Source organism: Eumetopias jubatus, unplaced genomic scaffold (genome assembly GCF_037043125.1).
Source record: "Eumetopias jubatus isolate StellerSeaLion01/CBP00866 unplaced genomic scaffold, mEumJub1_p1.0 scaffold_10, whole genome shotgun sequence".
Lineage (NCBI taxonomy): Eukaryota > Metazoa > Chordata > Mammalia > Carnivora > Otariidae > Eumetopias > Eumetopias jubatus.
The window spans coordinates 62,161,580-62,179,920 of record NW_028274816.1 but is presented as its reverse complement, the minus strand read 5'-3'; the positions used below and the strand labels follow the sequence as shown (position 1 = coordinate 62,179,920).

General features: G+C 55.4%; 1 protein-coding gene across 3 annotated transcripts in view; it reads right to left on the bottom strand.

The window, feature by feature from the left end:
* Positions 1–1,057: 1,057 nt before the first annotated feature.
* The window catches only part of KMT5C (lysine methyltransferase 5C), a 21,872-nt gene continuing 4,588 nt past the window's right edge, over positions 1,058–18,341 (bottom strand). The window contains exons 4-12 of one of the 3 annotated variants that reach the window (XM_028095090.2): positions 17,491–17,565; positions 6,369–6,606; positions 6,045–6,210; positions 5,549–5,658; positions 4,639–4,802; positions 4,503–4,522; positions 2,661–2,797; positions 2,357–2,541; positions 1,058–2,245 (exon numbers count right to left, since the gene is read on the bottom strand). In XM_028095090.2, coding sequence (XP_027950891.2) covers positions 1,752–2,245; positions 2,357–2,541; positions 2,661–2,797; positions 4,503–4,522; positions 4,639–4,802; positions 5,549–5,658; positions 6,045–6,210; positions 6,369–6,478 — 1,386 coding nt within the window. In that variant the 5' untranslated portion in view covers positions 6,479–6,606; positions 17,491–17,565 and the 3' untranslated portion in view covers positions 1,058–1,751. Of the gene's footprint in view, positions 2,246–2,356; positions 2,581–2,660; positions 2,798–4,502; positions 4,523–4,638; positions 4,803–5,548; positions 5,659–6,044; positions 6,211–6,368; positions 6,607–8,229; positions 8,319–17,490; positions 17,842–18,341 lie in introns of those variants that run through there. The other 2 variants (XM_088027907.1, XM_088027908.1) reach the window with 2 other exon arrangements.

Genomic DNA, 18,341 nt, shown 5'->3' with positions numbered 1-18,341 from the left:
GACCCTGACCATCGGTTTCTGATCTTTGTTTCTGGGGTTTGAGACACTCTTGAGAATCCGATGATGGCTTCAAACCCTCTCCCCTGAGAAGAACACGCTGGAGCACATTTAAAATAGAATTTTCGGAGGTTCTTGTAACCCTCAGTGGCCGTCTGGGAGGAGAATCCTGTCTAGAAGCCAGGTCCTGCCTAGAAGCCACGGTGAAGGCGCCTGCAAGGCAGTCCATGTAGAGGCCCAGTTCTTTACGGACGACGCCATCCCTCTGCATGCTCTTCTCCCCCATCTTTAACAGGAGGGAGAAACCTAGCAGGGGCAGTAGGAGTTGCAGGGGAGAGAGACACACTCTCACTCCCGCTGAAAGGAAGTGGGCTCTCTGTAAATGAAAGGAATTTCAAGTAAAAAGATTACAGCTCTGCAGGGTCGCCCCCTCCCTGCCCCACCCGGTCCTCAGCCCCCCAGCCCAACCTGACCCTCAGGCATGGGTGAGGCCTCAGGGCCAAGGAGGAAAACAGCGCCCGCGGGGCCGCTCACTGGTCTTGTTAGCTGTCTGCATTTCTTGCGTTTCTTGTGTTTCTTCTGCACCACCAGGGTGGAGGTGACAATGAAGAGGGATGGCAGGGTCCCCACTGACCTGGATCCTGAGCAGCTTGAGAAGGTTCATTGCCTTGGTCCCACAGAGCCAGGCCGACCAACAGGACACGGATGAGGGAGCGGGGCAGCTGACTTCAGAGGGGCAGCCGGCCCCGTGTGACCGTGGGTGAGCCCCTCTGCTTGCTGGACCTGTTACCTCGTCTGAACGATGGGGCGCGTCCCCTCCTGCGTGCGAACGGCTCCGGAAGCACTCTTCAGAAGTCTGGTTCGGGCGGGGGTGTGATTCTCACCTGTATCTTCCGCCATCCTCAGGGGCATCCTGTGGACCCTTCACCCTTCCAAAGCTTGTAGGCCCCCAAAGCCTGGGCCGCCTCCCCCGGCCCGGTCTCCCCAGCAGGGCTGAGGGTCTCACCCCGCTGACAAACATCCCCTCAAAACATCAATCAAAATGAAAAGCTACAAAGGGCACTGCTTATAACAAGGTTTTAATAAAATAAAAAGTTCAAGTGCTTCCAATCCCCCAACATACCCCATTCTGGTGTGGGGGAGGGGAGGGACCCCCACACCCCAGTAGCACCAGGGATAGCACCATGAGAAAGATGAGGTCGCATCCGGCCTCCCTGAGACCCACGGGCTGGTGAGGACGTGTCCCAGACACCTCCCCAGCCTGCCCCCCACCTCGGACAGTCGCAGAGCTGGGAGCAAGCCCACTCCCCTCCGTAGCGCAGTCTCTAGGCAGTGCCACCCCCAAGTCAGTTCGGCCTCCTCCTGAGGCCTGGGCTTCTGGGGAGATGCCATGGGGTGGCCCCCACCCCTTATGGCTTTGCTCCCTGGGCAGGAGGTGGGTAGGGAAGGGAATGGCTCCCACAGTCCTGAGGCTGGAGTTGGGGTGGGAGGGCAGCAGTGGCCAGGGCACCCTGCTGGGGTGGGGGTGGCTCAGGGGTCAGCAGTCACAAAGGGTCAGGGGTCAGATCCCTGGGTGTCTCCAAACCAACCCAGTCCCGGGCAGAACTGTGCTGGGGCCAAGGGCCAGCTCCCTCCCAGAGGTCCAGCGGCTCCTTCTAGAGGTCAGTGAGTCCCCGAGAACTTGGGGCTCGGGGGGAAGGGGGACGAGGAGGGACTCCTTCCTCTCCTGGCCTGGGGCCTCCCTGTCTAGCCCATCACGGCCCGTCACCGTTGACATCCAGGTCAATGGAGCCGTGGCTGACCACCAGCCTCAGGCGCTTGGGTGGGGAGAAGGGGGCGAAGGCAAGGGCCTGCTTGGGGATGGGGGCAGGGCCTGGGGTCCCGGCAGGCGCGGGGGCAGCGGGTGGGGCCGGCGCCACGCGGCTCAGGTCCACACGCACCACGTAAGGCAGCCCGTAGCGCCGGGCCCAGTGCCAGTCCTGCTGAGGAGCCCAGTGGGCGCGGGGGGCCGGGCCCAGGGCCACCAGGGCCTCTGCACGCAGGCAGCAGTGGGGACCACAGCCTCCCCACTGGTGCAAGGAGACGCGGGCGGTGCGGAGAATGGGGGGCGCTGGGGCCCGCCGGGGCTGGGGGCGCCGGCGCCTGCGGGGGCGCACCCGGAGCTGGGGCTGAGGCAGCCACTGGAGCCAGAGGGGCGAGGCGTCAAGGCGGGCACTGCAGGGCACGGGGCGCCTGGGCTGGCAGGCGGCTGCAGAGGCCGGGGGGAGCAGGGAGAAAGGAGTGTGAGCAGGGCCTCTGGCGGGGACCCAAGGGTGGGAGGTGGCGGGAACAGACAAGGGGTTGGGCCTGGGGGGCTCACCACAGAACAGGTCCCGGCGCAGCGGGGAGAGGTGGGCACAGGCCGTTGGGCCCACTGGACCCTGCCGGCCACTGCCATCCAGGCCCTGCTGCAGCCTCCGCTTCGTCTCCCGGAGCTCATACTTGTCCAGGGGCCGAGGGGGCAGGGGCGCCCGGGGCTGCAGGCGGAAGGCTCCTTCGCCTTTCCTGGGGTGGGGGGGGGAGGGAGAGAGAAGGGAGCGGGCCCTGAGGAAGCACTTCCGGGTTCATCACAGCGGCCCCCTTGCCGCTGCCCCCCTCCCCAGGACCGCTCCTGGGTGCCTCACCTCTCACACGTGTAGCATTCACAGTGCTCATTCTTCTCACCAAAGAAGCCCTCCCCGTAGAAGCAGGTCACCTCGTCCCCTGGCTCAATGTCCCGGAGCACCTTCACGCAGGCCGCGTTCCCATCTGCGGGCACAAACTGGGGGCCCGGCTGCTCAGCGGCCTGTCCTGGGGGCCGCCGGGCTCCACCCCGCCTGGCCAAGCGCACTCCCAGGGACTCGGACCAGGAGAGGGATGGGTAGGGGCTGGGAGCCCCCGGGAGGCCACCTCTCTGCACACACTCCCTGACCTCCCGCCCAGTTGCTGGCCTCCACCCTCCCTGCAGGACGATGATCTAACTGGCCCCTGGCAGTGTTAGCAGCCCGCACTGCCTGCCCCCTCCTACACTCTTCCTCCGCCCCTCTGACCCGCCACAGCCCATCCCCTCTCCCCACCAGCCTGCACCCTGGCGGCCAGGTCCCAGCTCTGGCCGGCTCCCTGCCCGTGCCCGTGCCCGTGCCCTCTGCAGCTCCAGTCTGGGCCGGCTCCCCCAGCCAGCCACTCCTGCCCCTGCCTCTGCCCCGCCCCTGGGAGGAGTGGGACTCCCAGGGGCCCCTGCACTCTAGCCTGACACACGCGCGGGTAGGGGTGGCTCTCACCACTGCCTGCCCGACCCCAGGCCGGCAGGCTGGAGCTTCTGTGCGCCGCGTCTTGCGTCCTTGCCCTCTCTACTGCCCCGGACTCTCACCCAGTTACGCAGCAGGTCACACATCAGGTCACACGCCAGCCTCTGGCCCCTCTCCTTCCTGCCAAGCCTCTAGCTCCTCAGCTGCCAGGCCATCTCAAAACCCAGCCCCATTCTTCACCCAGGAGGAGCGTCCATGGCAGACTGGAGCTCCTCTGTGGCACACGAGGCCAGAGTCACCGTGCCGGGCCCGCCTCCAGGAGGCCCTCCACTGAGACGTATCCGTCTGGGATGCCCTGACACGCCTCAGTTTTCCTTCAACACCTAGGAAAATCCTAGTCCTCCTTCAGGGCCTGGCTCTGGCGGGACTTCTGGGCAGCCTCCCTGCTCCACATGGTGCCCGGCTCCTGGGCCCTCAGGTGGCTGCCACCCGCCTCACGAAAGCGCCTTGTTTTCTGTCCTACCCTGCACGTTTCCCACCCCCAAAGCCACGTCACGGGCCTGCAATCACAGAGCACAGGAACCATGGGTGTGTGCTTCACCTCCGTAGCAGGAGGCCAGTGGAGAGGAGTGAACGTGGCTGGGGGCCGCTGGGGGCCGCTGGGGGCTGCTGGAGCCAAGACTCGAACCCAGTTCTAACCCCGGAGCCCCAGCGCCAAACCCCTGCCACACCTCGGGGCTCCACACTTGGCAGGATGTGCACCCGAGGCCTTCCCGAGACAGCTTTCTCACACTCCACACAAAACACAAAGTGGTCCCCCCAAAACACTGCTTACCCAGCTCACTCCCTCGGCCTGGAAGCCCAGCCTCCCAGAGCCTTGTGCTCTGGGGCTCACCCCGGCCCCACCCGGGTGGCACGGATTGGCAGGGTCCTGCCACCTGGCCCCCCTGCCTCCTGCTGTGGCCAGGGGGCATCTCCATGTCAGGCCTGGGGCTCCAGGTGCAGGGGCACTTTCTGTCTCCCCATCACCACACTCCCTCCTCCAAGTGGCACATGACCCTGGCTGAGGCCCCCTTCCCCAAATTCTGATAGACTCTGATAGCTGCAGGCACAAACTGGGTTGTGGCCGGGGTGGGGGACTCTGGGCACTTTCTGGCTAGTCACTGACCCAAATGCCCCTCCCCGGGGCCCCTTTGTTTCCCCCATGCCCACTCCTGCGGGGGGCGGCCCAAGTCTCACCTTGCAGTTGGGTTTGCAGTCTGGAGCATCAAGGAGAGGGCGGGGGAGAGAAGAGACTCAGGTGAGTGGAGGGCTGGGCAGAGGAGAGTGGGGGGCCACCCCTCCATGCCCCCCCCCGCCCTGCCCCCGCCCCCACCATGGTTTATGAAGGCTGCGGGGCCCAGCCACAGCTGCGCGCTGCGTTTTCGGGTGGAGTACATGATGCTGAAGTCGTTCTCCCCGGCCCTCAGCAGCCCCTCGTCGGCCTCCCGCAGCTCTGCGATGCAGCCCACCAGCAGTTCCAGCTTCTCGTTCTTCTTCCTGCCAGGAGGCCAGGCCGTGGGTCTGTGAGCAGGGCCTCCAACCAGCGTCTCGGCTGACAGGGGTCTCTGGGGGCCAGGGGCACCAGGCCTCCTGCAGGCCGCTGCTGGCCACTGTGGTCCTCCTCCCAGATTTCTCAGATCCACCCACCTTCCTGGGGCACGCCCTGGATCCAGCATCCTCCGGGACAGGATGGCGCCCAGACAGGACACCACGTGGACCCAGGCACCCCTCCTGCTGTCCTCTCGCCCTGGGCTCCTCCTGCAGTCCCAACTGCCCTGGGGCCTCACACAAGTGCTCCTTCACCTGGACTCCCCATGAGCCCCAGTAACTCCTCGCAAGCTGCTACCCAGCCCCCCCACCCCCCGCCACGCTTCAGCAGACCCTCTGGTGGGCCTCTGCTTAGGCCTGGTTCCCAAGAACACTCAAAATTCCCTTGTGGCTGATGAAGCACCAAGCAACTGAGGTCAGTACCTGTGTGTGTCCTCGGCTACCACCTGCCTTCTGTCTACACTGTGAGCGGCCGGCAGGGTCCATCCTGCTCATTGTCCTGTGTTTTACGCAGCAGTGCGTGCTAGGCCCCACTGGCACCAAGGGATGGCTGCCCCACTGGCCACTCCTGCCCCTGCCTCCCGAGCACAAACAGTACTTCCCTAGCAGGACCTGGAACCCTGGGTCCCATGGGGTTCTCATCCCCCATCGGGGCTGCTGTAGGCGAAGAGGGTCTGTGAGCTCCGCCCTCTTACCAAGCTCTGGTAGACACAATCTTGGCTCCATTTGTCTCCATGGAGTAGCGTGTACAGGGTAGGATGGTAAAGCCGCTTTCAGGCAGGAAGGCTCGGAGGTAGCGATAGATCTGGGGGAGGGGGGGGCGGGTGAGGAGCCGGGGCAGGGTCGTCCTCGGCCCTCTCTCTCCTAGTCCTGCTCTGCCACTGACGTGCTGTGTGGTCTTGGGGGGACTCACTGCCCCTCTTGGGGGCTCAGTTTCTTCATCTGTCAAATGAAGAGGTTGTACTCCATCTCAGAGGACCCCCAACTCTCCTCTCCTTGGATCCTCGGAGCCTCGTCTCAGATGGTCCCAATGGTTGGGAAGTTAGGGAGTCTGGGGTGGGGAACTTCGCCGAGGGGTCTGGAGCCTGGGGCTCCAGAAGTTCTGCCTGGCAGGGTGGAGGACCCAGGACACGCCGAGGTGACAGGGAGGACACATGGGCTGAGGGTGGGGGAAGGGAAGGGCGCCCTCACGTGGGTCTTGAGGGCAGCCTCCTGCCGCGGGCCCCGGCTCTGGAAGTAGTGGGCCATCCAGCCTCCCAGCGTCAGGGCCCGGTACGCAGCCTCCAGGTCCCGCTGCCTCAGGAAGGCCTCCAGCGCTGAGCGCAGGTGGTGCTGTCGCCGCAGGGGGGGCACGGGGCTGGGGGAGAGGGCACGCCTGGGTCCCAGGGCCTTGGCCTATTCCCTCCGGGCCTTCCCGGGCCCCGCCCCCACCCCCACTTGGGGCTGCAGGGGCCGTGGAGTAAGGGAAGGGGTCCCCGCCGAGCCCTCGGTCCACCCTGTCCCGGGCCGCCTCACCTGACGTTCATCTTATGGGTGCGGAAGCCGAGGTAGGGGTCCAGGACAAGGCTGGTGGCAAGGTCGTCATTCTCACACAGCTCTCTGGCTGTCACTCTGTCAGGTCCCATGGTGCCCCACGGACCATGCTGCCTCTGGCCCAGAGTGGAAGGCGCAATGGAGGGGCAGGGGCAGCGCCCCGGGACTCCCACGTCTGAGCTGCCCAGGATTTGGCAAGCCTTTCAGTCTCCAGTCTCATCTACAAACCAGGGAGTAAAGGCAGACTGACTTCACAGGGCTCTCAGTGAGGACGGATGCAACAAGTACTTCCGACAGTGGGGAAGCCCCCCAAAGAAACGTCAGTCATCGTCATGAAGATCTTCGTGCTCTGGAGCACAGATACCAATCCCCCAAGCACACACGACCACCTGCTGTGCACACCCACACACTCACAAGCAGGTTCCCTCATGTCCCCACGAGGGCGCGCGCGCGCACACACACACACACACACACACACACACACACACACACGGGCGCGTGCACGCACAGTCCCTACTGGCCCAGGCAAGGCTGATTAATTGGCAGTCAGGGATAACCCTAAAGGCTTAGCCCTGCAGGAGGTGGGAGTCGGGGGAATCCATCTCCACCTCCAGCCCTCACCAAGGAAAAATCCAAGGCTTCCCACCCGCTAGGACGGACTGTTCCTCCACCCACCCCCATGCTTGCTGGCCTCAGCCTCCACCTCCCCCCTGTCCCTCCCATCCTCCCTACCCCACCAAGCAGCCCTTGGGAATCATCAGGAGGCTCTGGGTGAAGCCCCAGGCAGCCTGGAAGGGGGTGAGGGGAGGGAGAGCGGAGGACGGATCCCAGCACCTGCTCCCTCTCCAAGGATTCTGGGGGAGGGGGGGCTCAGAGGACAAAGCGGGGAAGGGGGCAGAGAAAAGAAACGATATGGAGAGGCAGAACAGGTCTATAAAAAGGGGAGAAAAAAGGGAATTAGCAAAAGGAAACAAACAAGACCCCTAACCCTGACTACGGAGGGCCTGCTGGGCATCCAGACCCTGGTGCTTCAGGGAGAGTCCATGGGGGACGGCAGGGAAGGGGGAGCAGAAGACGGATCAGCAGCTAGAGCTGGGGGGGAAAGGGGTTCTAGAAAAGACAGGAAGGCTGGAGATAAAGAGGGGGAGCTGCGAGAGGGCGCCGGGACAGAGCGGAAGCTGCAGAGAGGCATGTGGGGAAAGACAAAATACACAGACTGCACCGAGGGGAGCTGGGGCAGGGAGAAGAAGGGCCGGGGGTGCCTGCTGGACACAGAGCGCGGCGGAAGGCTTGGGGGTCAGGGATGACCCCACCGAAGCCAGAGTGGAGACCTAGGGTCGACGGTAGGTCCTGAGGAGGTGGAGGGGGGCCTAGGGGTCCATGGCCGGGCTTGGAGAGGCAGAGAAGGGGCAAGTCCTGCGCGTGCAGGGAGGAGCGAGCCTGGGGTCCAGGTAGGGACCTGGGCAGGCACTGAGGGTCCAGGAGCGGGGGCTGAGGTCCGCGGGGCGACACTGGGGAAGCAGACAGGGGCCTGGCAGCCAGCGAGAGTGCAGGGGAAGGGCCTGAGGTCCAGGGAGGGGAGTAGAGAGTCAGAGGGCGACCCGAGGGGTCTGCTCAGGCCCGGGAGTGCGGCGAGGGGCCTGGGTGAGGAAGCACAGGGAAGGGGCTGGGCGCCCGGGGCAGCCTGAGGCCCGCCGAAGGGCCAGGAGACGTGGGCGCCTGGACACGAGGAGGGGCCGGGCGGGGCGGGGGACGGTCGGGGCTGGGGGCGACCGGGAGCCAAGGCGGCGCGGGCTGGGGGCCGAGAGGGGGCTCAGAGGTCGGGCCCCGCGCCGCCCCTCACCCGCTTCTCCTCCTCCTCCTCCTCCTCCTCAGGCACCCGCGCCGCCGCCGCCACCACCTCCCACTGCCTGCTCCAGCTCTCGTCAGACACGGTCGCCGCGCCTCCCGTCTGCGCCGTCGGGCCCGCCCCGCCGCGGCCAGCGGGAGCTCTCATTGGCCGAAGCCGCCGCCACTCCTCAGTGGCTGCGGCGCCCAACGCCGCTCCCATTGGCCGAGTCCCACTCGGCCCCTCCCCGCCCGCCCTCCCGTCCGTGCCCCTACGAAACCCCGCTCCGCCCGCGCCGCTGCCAAGCGCCGCCGACTGCGGCTAATGGCTCCCGTCCCTGTCCTTCCACCGCTGCCATGGAGACTTGCCCCGCCCACTGCTCGGAGTCGACGCCCTCATTGGCCGAGAGCGTCGTGGCTCCAGGCTAAACTCGGGTTTGGGTCAGGTTATTCGGGTCCAAGTGGAAAGGGGGCGGGCTCTGCCGGCTCCACAGCGCGCGCGTGATTGACTGGCCCTGGAACGCCTCGTCCTTCCATAGGCTAAGGGCTCCGCCCGTCACCGTAGAGTCGCGACTGGCCCATTCTCTTTCTCCGGTGAAACCTTCGCGAACCGCGGGGAGGAAGCTGGGGCGGGAGCGAGGGGTGGGTGCGCGGGCGCCTCCGTCGACCCCGCCCGGCCTGCCGTTGCCAAGGCGACAAAAGTTTATTGACAGCCCTGCCCCGGCTACAAAGGGCGCCTCGCTCTCCCTCTCTGCTCGACCACCTTCTCCGCCCCACGTACCCCGGTTAATTTCGGGAGCACCCACGGGAGCTCTGCGGGTGAACGGGTCGCAGAGGAGGAGCCCGAGAAGTGGGGCCTTTGGAGAAGGCTCCCACCGGGCAACCCCCTCCCCCCAACCTGCTCCAATCCTGGAGGCATCCATAATTAGCAATTCGTCATAATTACGCCCAGAGTAATAAGCTCCGCGCTTGGAGCAGGCGGTCTTTGTTTTGCTCAGTGCTGTGTATCATGGTGCGCTTCGAACAATGCCTGGCACGGAGTAGGTGCTTCCTTAATGTGTACTGAATGAATGAATGAATGAATGACCAGCCAGTGAGGATGAAGCGGACGGTTTCTGCGTCGCTCTGTGACGGTGGGAAGTGGCTTGCCCTCTCTGGCCCTCAGGTTCGCGTTTGGAGAACAAGGACCACACTGGTCCCTCTCTGAGGGTTTCTCCTTAACACCCTCCTAGGTGTCTTCAATAGCGCTTCCAGCCTCCCCACCCCCATCTCTGTTTATGCTGTTCCTTCCCCAGCTGGGACTACCCCCAACTCTGAGACTGCTCTTCCCAACCGAGGTACCCCCTACAGCCCCCCAGTAAGGATGGCCACAGCTCCAGAGGAGAGCAGCGGCCAGCAAGCAGAGAGGACTCCAAAAACTGAGCTCTCTGGCAAAGTCCAAAGTCCTATCAGTATGTCTGAATCTTGGAAGTGCATTCCTTATGTACACCCTCAAGAAACACTCGCAAATGTGAGCAGAAAGATAAGCTCCCAACAGTGTTTGCAGTGATGAAAAAAAAAAACCAAAAAACTGGAAACGGCTTAAATGTCCATCACATGAAGAATGGATAAATGGATCGTGACATATTCATACAGGGGAACACCATACAGCAGTGAAAGGGAATGGACCAGCACTCCGGATATCAACCTAGACGACGGCAAAGCATGTTGCTGGCTGTGGAAATCTGCATAGTTGAGTGCGGGAAGTTTTAAAGCACAGAACACAAGGGTTGTGGGTGGATGCGTGTCTTAAATGTGTATAAACATGCATTGGCGTGACAAAAGGAGGGGCAAGGCCCTACTGGTGACCCCTGCAGGTGGGACGGAAGGAATGCAATCAGGAAGCCACACAGGACATTGATATTTGCCCTTTTTTTTTTTTTTTGTAAGCCCAGAGGTGGAAATCATGAGTTCGCTATATTCACTATCTGTTGTTTTTCTATGCGTCAAAAGATTTCTTAATATGAATAAAAATTTGACCTGCCGGGTGCCTGGGTGGCTCAGGTTATGACCCCAGAGTCCCACCTCAGGCTCCCTACTCAGCAGGGAGTCTGCTTCTCTGCCCCTCCCCGGGCTCGAGCACTCTCTCTCATGCTCTCAAATAAATAAATAAAATCTTGGGGGAAAAAAATTGACCCGCCAATTCCACTGCCAGGGTTTTTTTCGAAGGAAATAACTGACAAGTGTTAAGGTATTTATATATAAAGATGTCCGTTTCAGTGTTGTTTAAAACAGAAAAATAGAAAGAGCCTTAATGTCCAACAATAGAAGATTGGTTGGATCACTTACAGCAAATCCACCAGATGGAATAATGACAATGCCTAATAGTTACTGAGCTCTTAGCACAGGCCAGTGATTTTGCAAATAGCCCTGTGGGGAATGGGCTGTTGTGACCCCCATTGTACAGATGAGCAAAGTGAGGCTTACAGAGGGAATTGAACAGGCCATCAGACACCAGAGGTTTATTCTCAAACTCTGGGCTGTGGCGCCCAGATAGCATCCAGCGCGTTCTCAATCTCAGATGGCATAGCAAAAGGCACCCCAGAGAAGGCATGAAACTTGGACACATGCTATAACATAGATGGACCTTGAAAACATGCCAGGTAAAAGGAGTCAGACACAAAAATTCACCTATGGAATGATTCAATTTCTTTTTTTTTTTTTTAAGATTTATTTATTTTAGAGAAAGTGCATTCAGGGAGGAGGGGCGGGACAGAGGGAGAGAATCTCAAGCCCACTCCCCACTGAGTGTGGAGCCCCATTTGTGGCTCAATCTCACGACCCTGAGATCATGACCTGAGCGGAAATCAAGAGTCACACGCTTAACCGACTGAGTCCACCCTCCCCCCCGCCCCGCCCAGCCACCGGGGAATGATTCCATTTCCAAGGAATTTCCAGAATAGGTGAATCCATAAACACAGAAAGCGGATTCATGATTGCCAGGGGCTGGGGACGGGGAGGTGGGGAGGGACTAATAAGAGGTATGGGGTTTCCTTTTTGGATGAAGAGGTTCTGGAACTAGAGAATGGTGATGTTGCAGAACATCGTGAATGTACACAAAGCCATTGAATTGTATACTTCAAAATGGTTAAAAGGGTAAATTTGATGTTAAGTGTATTTCACTACTGAGAGGGAGAGAGAAATAATCACCTGGGAATATAATGAAAATAGAGATTCTAAGTCTCAGCCTCCAGAAAGCCCGGTTGAGTATTTAATAATTAATCATTTTATTTTATTTTTTAGATTATTATTTTTTAAGGTATTTAGTTATTTATTTGACAGAGAGAGACACAGCGAGAGAGGGAACACAAGCAGAGGGAGTGGGAGAGGGAGAAGCAGGCTTCCCGCGGAGCAGGGAGCGCGAAGCGGGGCTCGATCCCAGGACCCTGGGACCATGACCTGAGCCGAAGGCAGACGCTTAACGACCGAGCCACCCAGGCGCCCCTAATAATTAATCATTTTAGGACAGTGCTGCCCAAGTGTAGCCTGTGTCCCCGCAGCTTCAAGCAGGATCACATGGGTGCTTGGTGGGAATGAAGAATTTTGGGCCACATCCGAGAATTCCTAAATCAGAATCACCCAGACTAGTGGCTGGAATGCTCTGGAATGCTTGAGAAGCAGGCCATAGAGAACACCTTTGCAGGTGGCTTCTTCAGACCACACATTCGCAGGCTGGAGGGATGTTGTGGGCTTAGTAACTCCCAAAACTTGTTATAAGACCATAAATTCAGGATGACCATATTTTGAGGGGAAAGGGATATGTATATATAAATTACATGATTGGGGACCAGGATATGGAGAAAAGGGGACCCTTGTGTCTGCTGATGGGAATGTAAGTTGGTGTAGCCACTATGGAAAATGGTATGGTGGCTCCTTAAGAAATTAGAAATAGAAATGCCATATCATCCAGCAATCCTATTTCTGGATATATATCGAAAGAAAATGATCACTATTACAAAGAGATATCTGCACACTCTCGTGTTTATTGCAGCATTATTCACAATGGCCAAGATGTGGAAACCACCTGAATGTCTGTCCATGGATCGATGACAAAATAAAATATTGGCTATGTATGCATGATAGAGTATTATTCGGCTGTGAGGAAGAAGGAAATCCTGCCGTTTGCAACTATATGGGAGAAACTGGAGGGCATGCTGCTGAATGAGATAAAATAGAGAAAAACAAATACTGCACAATCTCACATGTATGTGGAACCTAAAAAAAGTTGAACTCATGGAAGCAGAGAGTGGGAAGGTGGTTACTAGGGGTTGGGGAGGGAAGGGGAGATGTTGGACAAAGGGTACACACTTATAGTTATGAGATGAATGAATGGCCAGAGTTAACAATACTGTGTTGTACACTTGAAGTTTGCTAAGAGAGTAGATCATAACACACACACACACAAAGGGTAACTGTGAGGTGAGGGATGTGTTAATTAGCTTCATTGTGGTGATCATTCACAGTGTGTATGTATACGGAGCCATTATACTGTATACTTTATTTTTTTAAAAGATTTATTTATTTGTCAGACAGAGAACACAAGCAGGGGGAGTGGCAGGCAGAGGGAGAAGCAGGCTCCCCACTGAGCAGGGAGCCTGATGCGGGGCTAATCCTAGGACCCCAGGATCATGACCTGAGCTGAAGGCAGACACTTAACTGGCTAAGCCACCCAGGCGTCCCTACTGTATACTTCAAATATTTAAATTTTGTTTGTAAATTGTACCCCAATAAAGCCAGGAAAAAATAAATGGTTGTGGGGGAAACTGTCTCTCTGTTTTCATGTATGCCTTGTGTAATGACCAAATGTATATAATAAAAGAATAAAATACAAGTATTACATACTGTATGTTAGTTTATAAACACCTATATCCACATGTATATATCTATGTATATGCATGCACGTAACTCTATATCATCATCATCATCATGCTCAAAGTTCAGCAATGAATTCACACCTTGGTGGTCGGCCTCCAGGATGACCCCCAGTGACCATCACCCCTACGAGACTTCACAACCTTGTGCACGTCCTTCCACTCTGAATAGGGCTGAACTGGTGCCATGCGAAGGATAGTGCAACCATAATGGCATGCCCAAGGCCAGCTCACCAAGGACATGATGGCTTCCATCCTTGCTATCTCTGGGATCACTCCTCTGGGGGAACTCAGCAACATTCTGAGAGGTCATCAAGGCCACCTTATGGAGAAGGCCACCTTATGGAGAAGGCCATGTGGCAAGGAACCAAAGCTTTGTGCCAACAGCCGGAGAGGAACTGAGGATTCCTGCCAAGAGTTTTGAGTGTCGTGTGAGTGAGCCACCCTGGAAACGATCCTTCTATCTCCAGACTGTGCCCCAAATGACATCTTGATTATAACCCGAAGAGCAACCCCAAGCCAGAGCCAGCCAGCTCAGCTGCTCCTGAATTCTGGACCCACAGAAATGGTGTGAGGTGACAAATTCTTATTGTTTTATGCCACTATAGTTAATTGATAGGCATCTGGATTAAAATCCAACATCCTGGGCACCTGGGTGGCTCAGTCAGTTAAGTGTCTGCTTTGGGCTCAGGTCATGATCCCAGGATCCTGGGGCTGAGCCCCACATCAGGCTCCCTGCTCAGCGGGGAGTCTGCTCCTCTCTCTCCCTCTGCCCCTCCCCCTGCTCCTGCTCTCTCTCTCTCAAATGCATAAATAAAATCTTTATTAAAAAAAATCCAACATCCTTACAGTGGCCCCTCCACCATTATTCCTCTGATCTTAATTATTAACTACTCTGAATTGTTCACTCCATTACAATCCCATTGGCCTCTTTGCTGGAAGCAAGGCCCTTCTTACTGTCCTCTCTGCTAGGAAATCTGCCTCCAACTATCCACAGAGCTCCCTCTCTCACCTGCTTTAGGTGTTTGCTCAAATGTCACTTCCTCAAGGTGACCTTCCCTAAGGGCCCTGGCTGGAGAAGCCCAACTACCCCAGTCATCCCCTTACTCTGCTCTGTTGCCTCACAGTCCCAGGATCAGGTACTTAATAATTTGTGGGTCCCAGAGCAAAATGAAAATGCAAAGCCCTTGTTCAAAAATGGCCAAGAATTTCAAGATGGTAACAGCAGAGCATTAAACCAATGTAAAGCCCTGAGCCTACACAGCTCCCACACCTACAAAACTGGCATTGCAAAGCACCGACCCTGGCCTGACATCATACGTCTCTTTGTTTATTGGCCTCCCCAGCTAGAACAGAAGCTCTAGGAGGGCAGGGACCCTTGTTTTGTTCACGGCTGAGTTTCCAACATCAAGGGCAGTGCCTGGTGCATCGCTGACATTTGCCAAAGATTTAATGAATGATTAAACAAGTAACAATGAAAGCAGCCTGACCCTGAAGGACAGAGAAGGCCCTCAGAAAAGGACTGTTACCCAGTCCTTTTCAAAAAAAAAAAGAACATTTTTGCCAATCATCTATCTGATAAAAGATTTGTAATCTAGAATATAAATCGGGGCGTCTGGTTGTCCCAGTGGGTGGAGCGTGCAACTCTTAATCTCAGGGTTGTGATCCCGGGGTTGGCTGTAGAAATTACTTAAAAGTGAAATCTTAAAAAAAAGGGGGGGGGGTGACTGGGTGGTTCAGTGGGTTAAGCATCTGATCTTGATTTTGGCTCAGGTCACGATCTCAGCGTCGTGACATTGAGCCCCACGTCAGGCTCTGCACTGGGCATGGAGCTTGCTTGGGATTCGTGCTCTGTCTCTTTTTCTATTAAAAAAAGAAAGAAAGGGCGTGGCTCGGTTGGTTAAGGGTCTGACTTCAGCTCAGGTCATAATCTTGGGGTCCTGGGGTCGAGCCCCACGTCAGGCTTCTTGCTCAGGGAGGAGCCTGCTTCTCCTCCTCCCTCTGCTCCTCCCTACACTCGTGCTCTGTCTCTCAAATAAATAAATAAAATCTGAAAGAAAGAAGAAAGAAAGAAAGAAAGAAAGAAAGAAAGAAAGAAAGAAAGAAAGAAAGAAAGAAAGAAAGAAAAAGAAAGAAAGGAAGGAAGGAAGAAAGAAAGAAAGAAAAACTTGTACGTGAATGTTTATCACAGCATTATTCATAATAGCCAAAAGGTGGCACTAACCCAAACATCTACAAATAAGTGAGTAAACAAAACGTGTAAAGGAAATTGTGACACAGGCTACAACATAGATGAAACTTGAAAACATTTTTTTTAATTTTTTTTTTAAGATTTTACTTATTTATTTGACAGAGAAAGACACAGTGAGAGAGGGAACACAGGCAGGGAGAGTGGGAGAGGGAGAAGCAGGCTTCCCGCGGAGCAGAGAGCCCGATACAGGGCTCGATCCCAGCCTGGGATCATGACCTGAGCCGAAGGCAGACGCTTAACGACTGAGCCACCCAGGCGCCCTGAAACTTGAAAACATTTTGAAAGTGAAATAAGCCAGACACACACACACACACACATGAAAATATTGTATGATTCCACTAACATGAGGTACCTGGAAGAGTCAAATTTATAGAGACAGAAAGTGGGGTAGTGGCTGCCAGGGGCTGAGGGAGGGGAAATGGGGAGTTATTAGTTAATGGGTAAAAAGTTTCTGTTTGAGATGATGAGAAAGATCTGGAGAGGCACAATGGTGATGGTCGCACAACAGTATGAATGTACTTAATGCCGCTGAATTGTACACTTAAAATTGGTTAAAAGGACAACATTTATGTTATGTACATTTTACCACAATAAAAAAAATATAGAGAAAATTCATGTTAATGTTGAAACACTGAAAGCTTTTTATTTGAAATCAGGAACAAGACAGGGATGTCCCCTCACCACTGCATTCAACGCTGTTCTGAGGACATAGCCATTGTAGTGAGGCAAGAAAAAGAAAAAAAAAGGTGTAAAAATTGAAAAGAAAGAAACAAAACTGCCATTAATCACAGATATGATTATGTACCTAGAAGATCCAAAAGAAGCTCCTGATAAAATATCAGAATTAAGGATGGAATTTAGCAAGGCTCTGGACACAAAATCAATATACAAACATCAATTGTATATCTTTATACCTGTGTGTTGGGGGTCCCCGAAGCCCCCCAAATGTTTGGAAATTCACTAGGACTTATAGAGCTCAGCACAGAGTTGTATTCGTGGCTAAGCTTTATTACAGCAAATGGAGGGGGGAAAAGTCACAGGCCAAGACTGGAGGATTCACAGGCAGGTTTCCTCATGCTCTCTCCCTTCAGGAGGATCACACAGAGCTCACTCTTTCCCTAACAAAAATGCAACAAAACGTGGGGCGCCTGGATGGCTCAGTTGGTTGAGCGTCCAACTCTTGGTTTCGGCTCATGATCTCAGTGTCGTGACATGGAGCCCTGAGTTGGGCTCTGCGGTGGGCATGGAATCTGCTTGAGATTCTCTTCCGTTCCCTCTGCCCCTCCCCCTGCTCACATGCTCTTGCTTTCTCTCTCTCTAAAATAAAAAAATAAATCTTAAAAAAAATGCAACAAAGGGACGCCTGGGTGGCTCAGTTGGTTGGGCGTGTGCCTTCAGCTCAGGTCATGATCCCAGGGTCCTGGGATCAAGTCCTGCATCGAACTCCTTGCTCAGCGGGGAGCCTGCTTCTCCTTCTGCCTCTGCCTGCAGCTCCCCATTTGTACTGTCTCTCTCTCTCTGTCAAATAAATAAATAAAATCTTTAAAAAAAAATGCAGCAAAATGTGTGTGATGTTTTTGCCCAAGGGAGCCCATTAGAAACTCAGCACCCAAGGTTTTTATTGATGACTGATCATATAGATACTGTCGGCCCAGCATGCACCAAAATTCCAGATTCCCAGAAGGAAAACAGGCATTCAGCATTAACCACAGGGTTTGCACAAACAATCCAGGCACAGTGAGCCACTCAGAATAGTTCAAGAGCCAAGTCCGCAGACACAAGACAAACACAAACCTTGCAAGCACGATAGCTGATTCAGATCTGCTATGTGAACCATTTTCTGTACAACTAACAAAGTTCTAAAATAAAAATTAAATAAATATGGCTTACAACAGTATTTCTAAATATCCAGCAAGGGGGAATAAATCTAACGAAAGATATACAAAACTTCTTCAAGAAAAATCTGTAAAACCTTATTGCGAGACCTTAAAGAAGATCTAAAACAGGGAGATATATACCATGTTCATGGACTGGGAATGAGAAGGGAGATAGGGGGATGGGAGATTTATGGAGAATGAAAATATAGGAAAGAACCAAATTTTAGAATCAGACAGACCTGTGCTCTGGTCCCAGCTCGTCCGCTCAGGAGCTGAGTGATATTGGGCAGGCATGGTAGCCAAGGTGGATCTCCCTTGAAGAAAGAACTTAATCAGCTGTGAAGAATGCCTTTGGAGGACAGCGGTACTGGGAACTCCTATTGGGTCAAGGTCATGTTCTTTTCTGGCAGCCCCCAATCATGACTAAGCATCATGGGTGGGGGTGGGGCAGGGGGAGGGGAGTACTAAGGAGTACTGGCCAGTCCCACCTAATGTGACTCCTCCAATGGCAATCTTTATCTGTTCTTTTTTTTTAAGATTTTATTTATTTATTTGAGAGAGAGAGAGAGAGAGAGTGTGTGCGCGCGCACACAAGCAGAAGGAGGGGCAGAGGGAGAAGCAGGCCCCCCCCCCCCGCCTGCCAGCAGGGAGCTACACATGAGGCTCCATCTCAGGACTCCAGGATCATGACCCAAGCTGAAGGCTTAACTGACTGAGCCACCAAGGCGTCTCCCCCCACCTTTTTTTTTTTTAAAGATTTTATTCATTTTTTTAGAGAGAGAGAGGGAGCGAGAGCACGCCTGAGTGCACATGCAAGCAGTGGGGGGAGGGGCAGAGGGAGAGGAAGAGGGAGAGACGCTGAGCCCCTGCTGAGCTCGGAGCCTGAGGCGGGGCTTGATCTTATGATCCTGAGATCATGGACAGAGCTGAAATCAAGAGTCAGAGCCTTAACCCACCGAGCCACCCAGGTGCCCCTCTGTTCCTTTTCTAATTGAGGTAAAATTCACACACCACAAAATGCAGCACTTTAACCATTTTAAGCAGTATAATCCAGAGGCATTTAACAGTCACACTGTTGTGCAACTGCCCA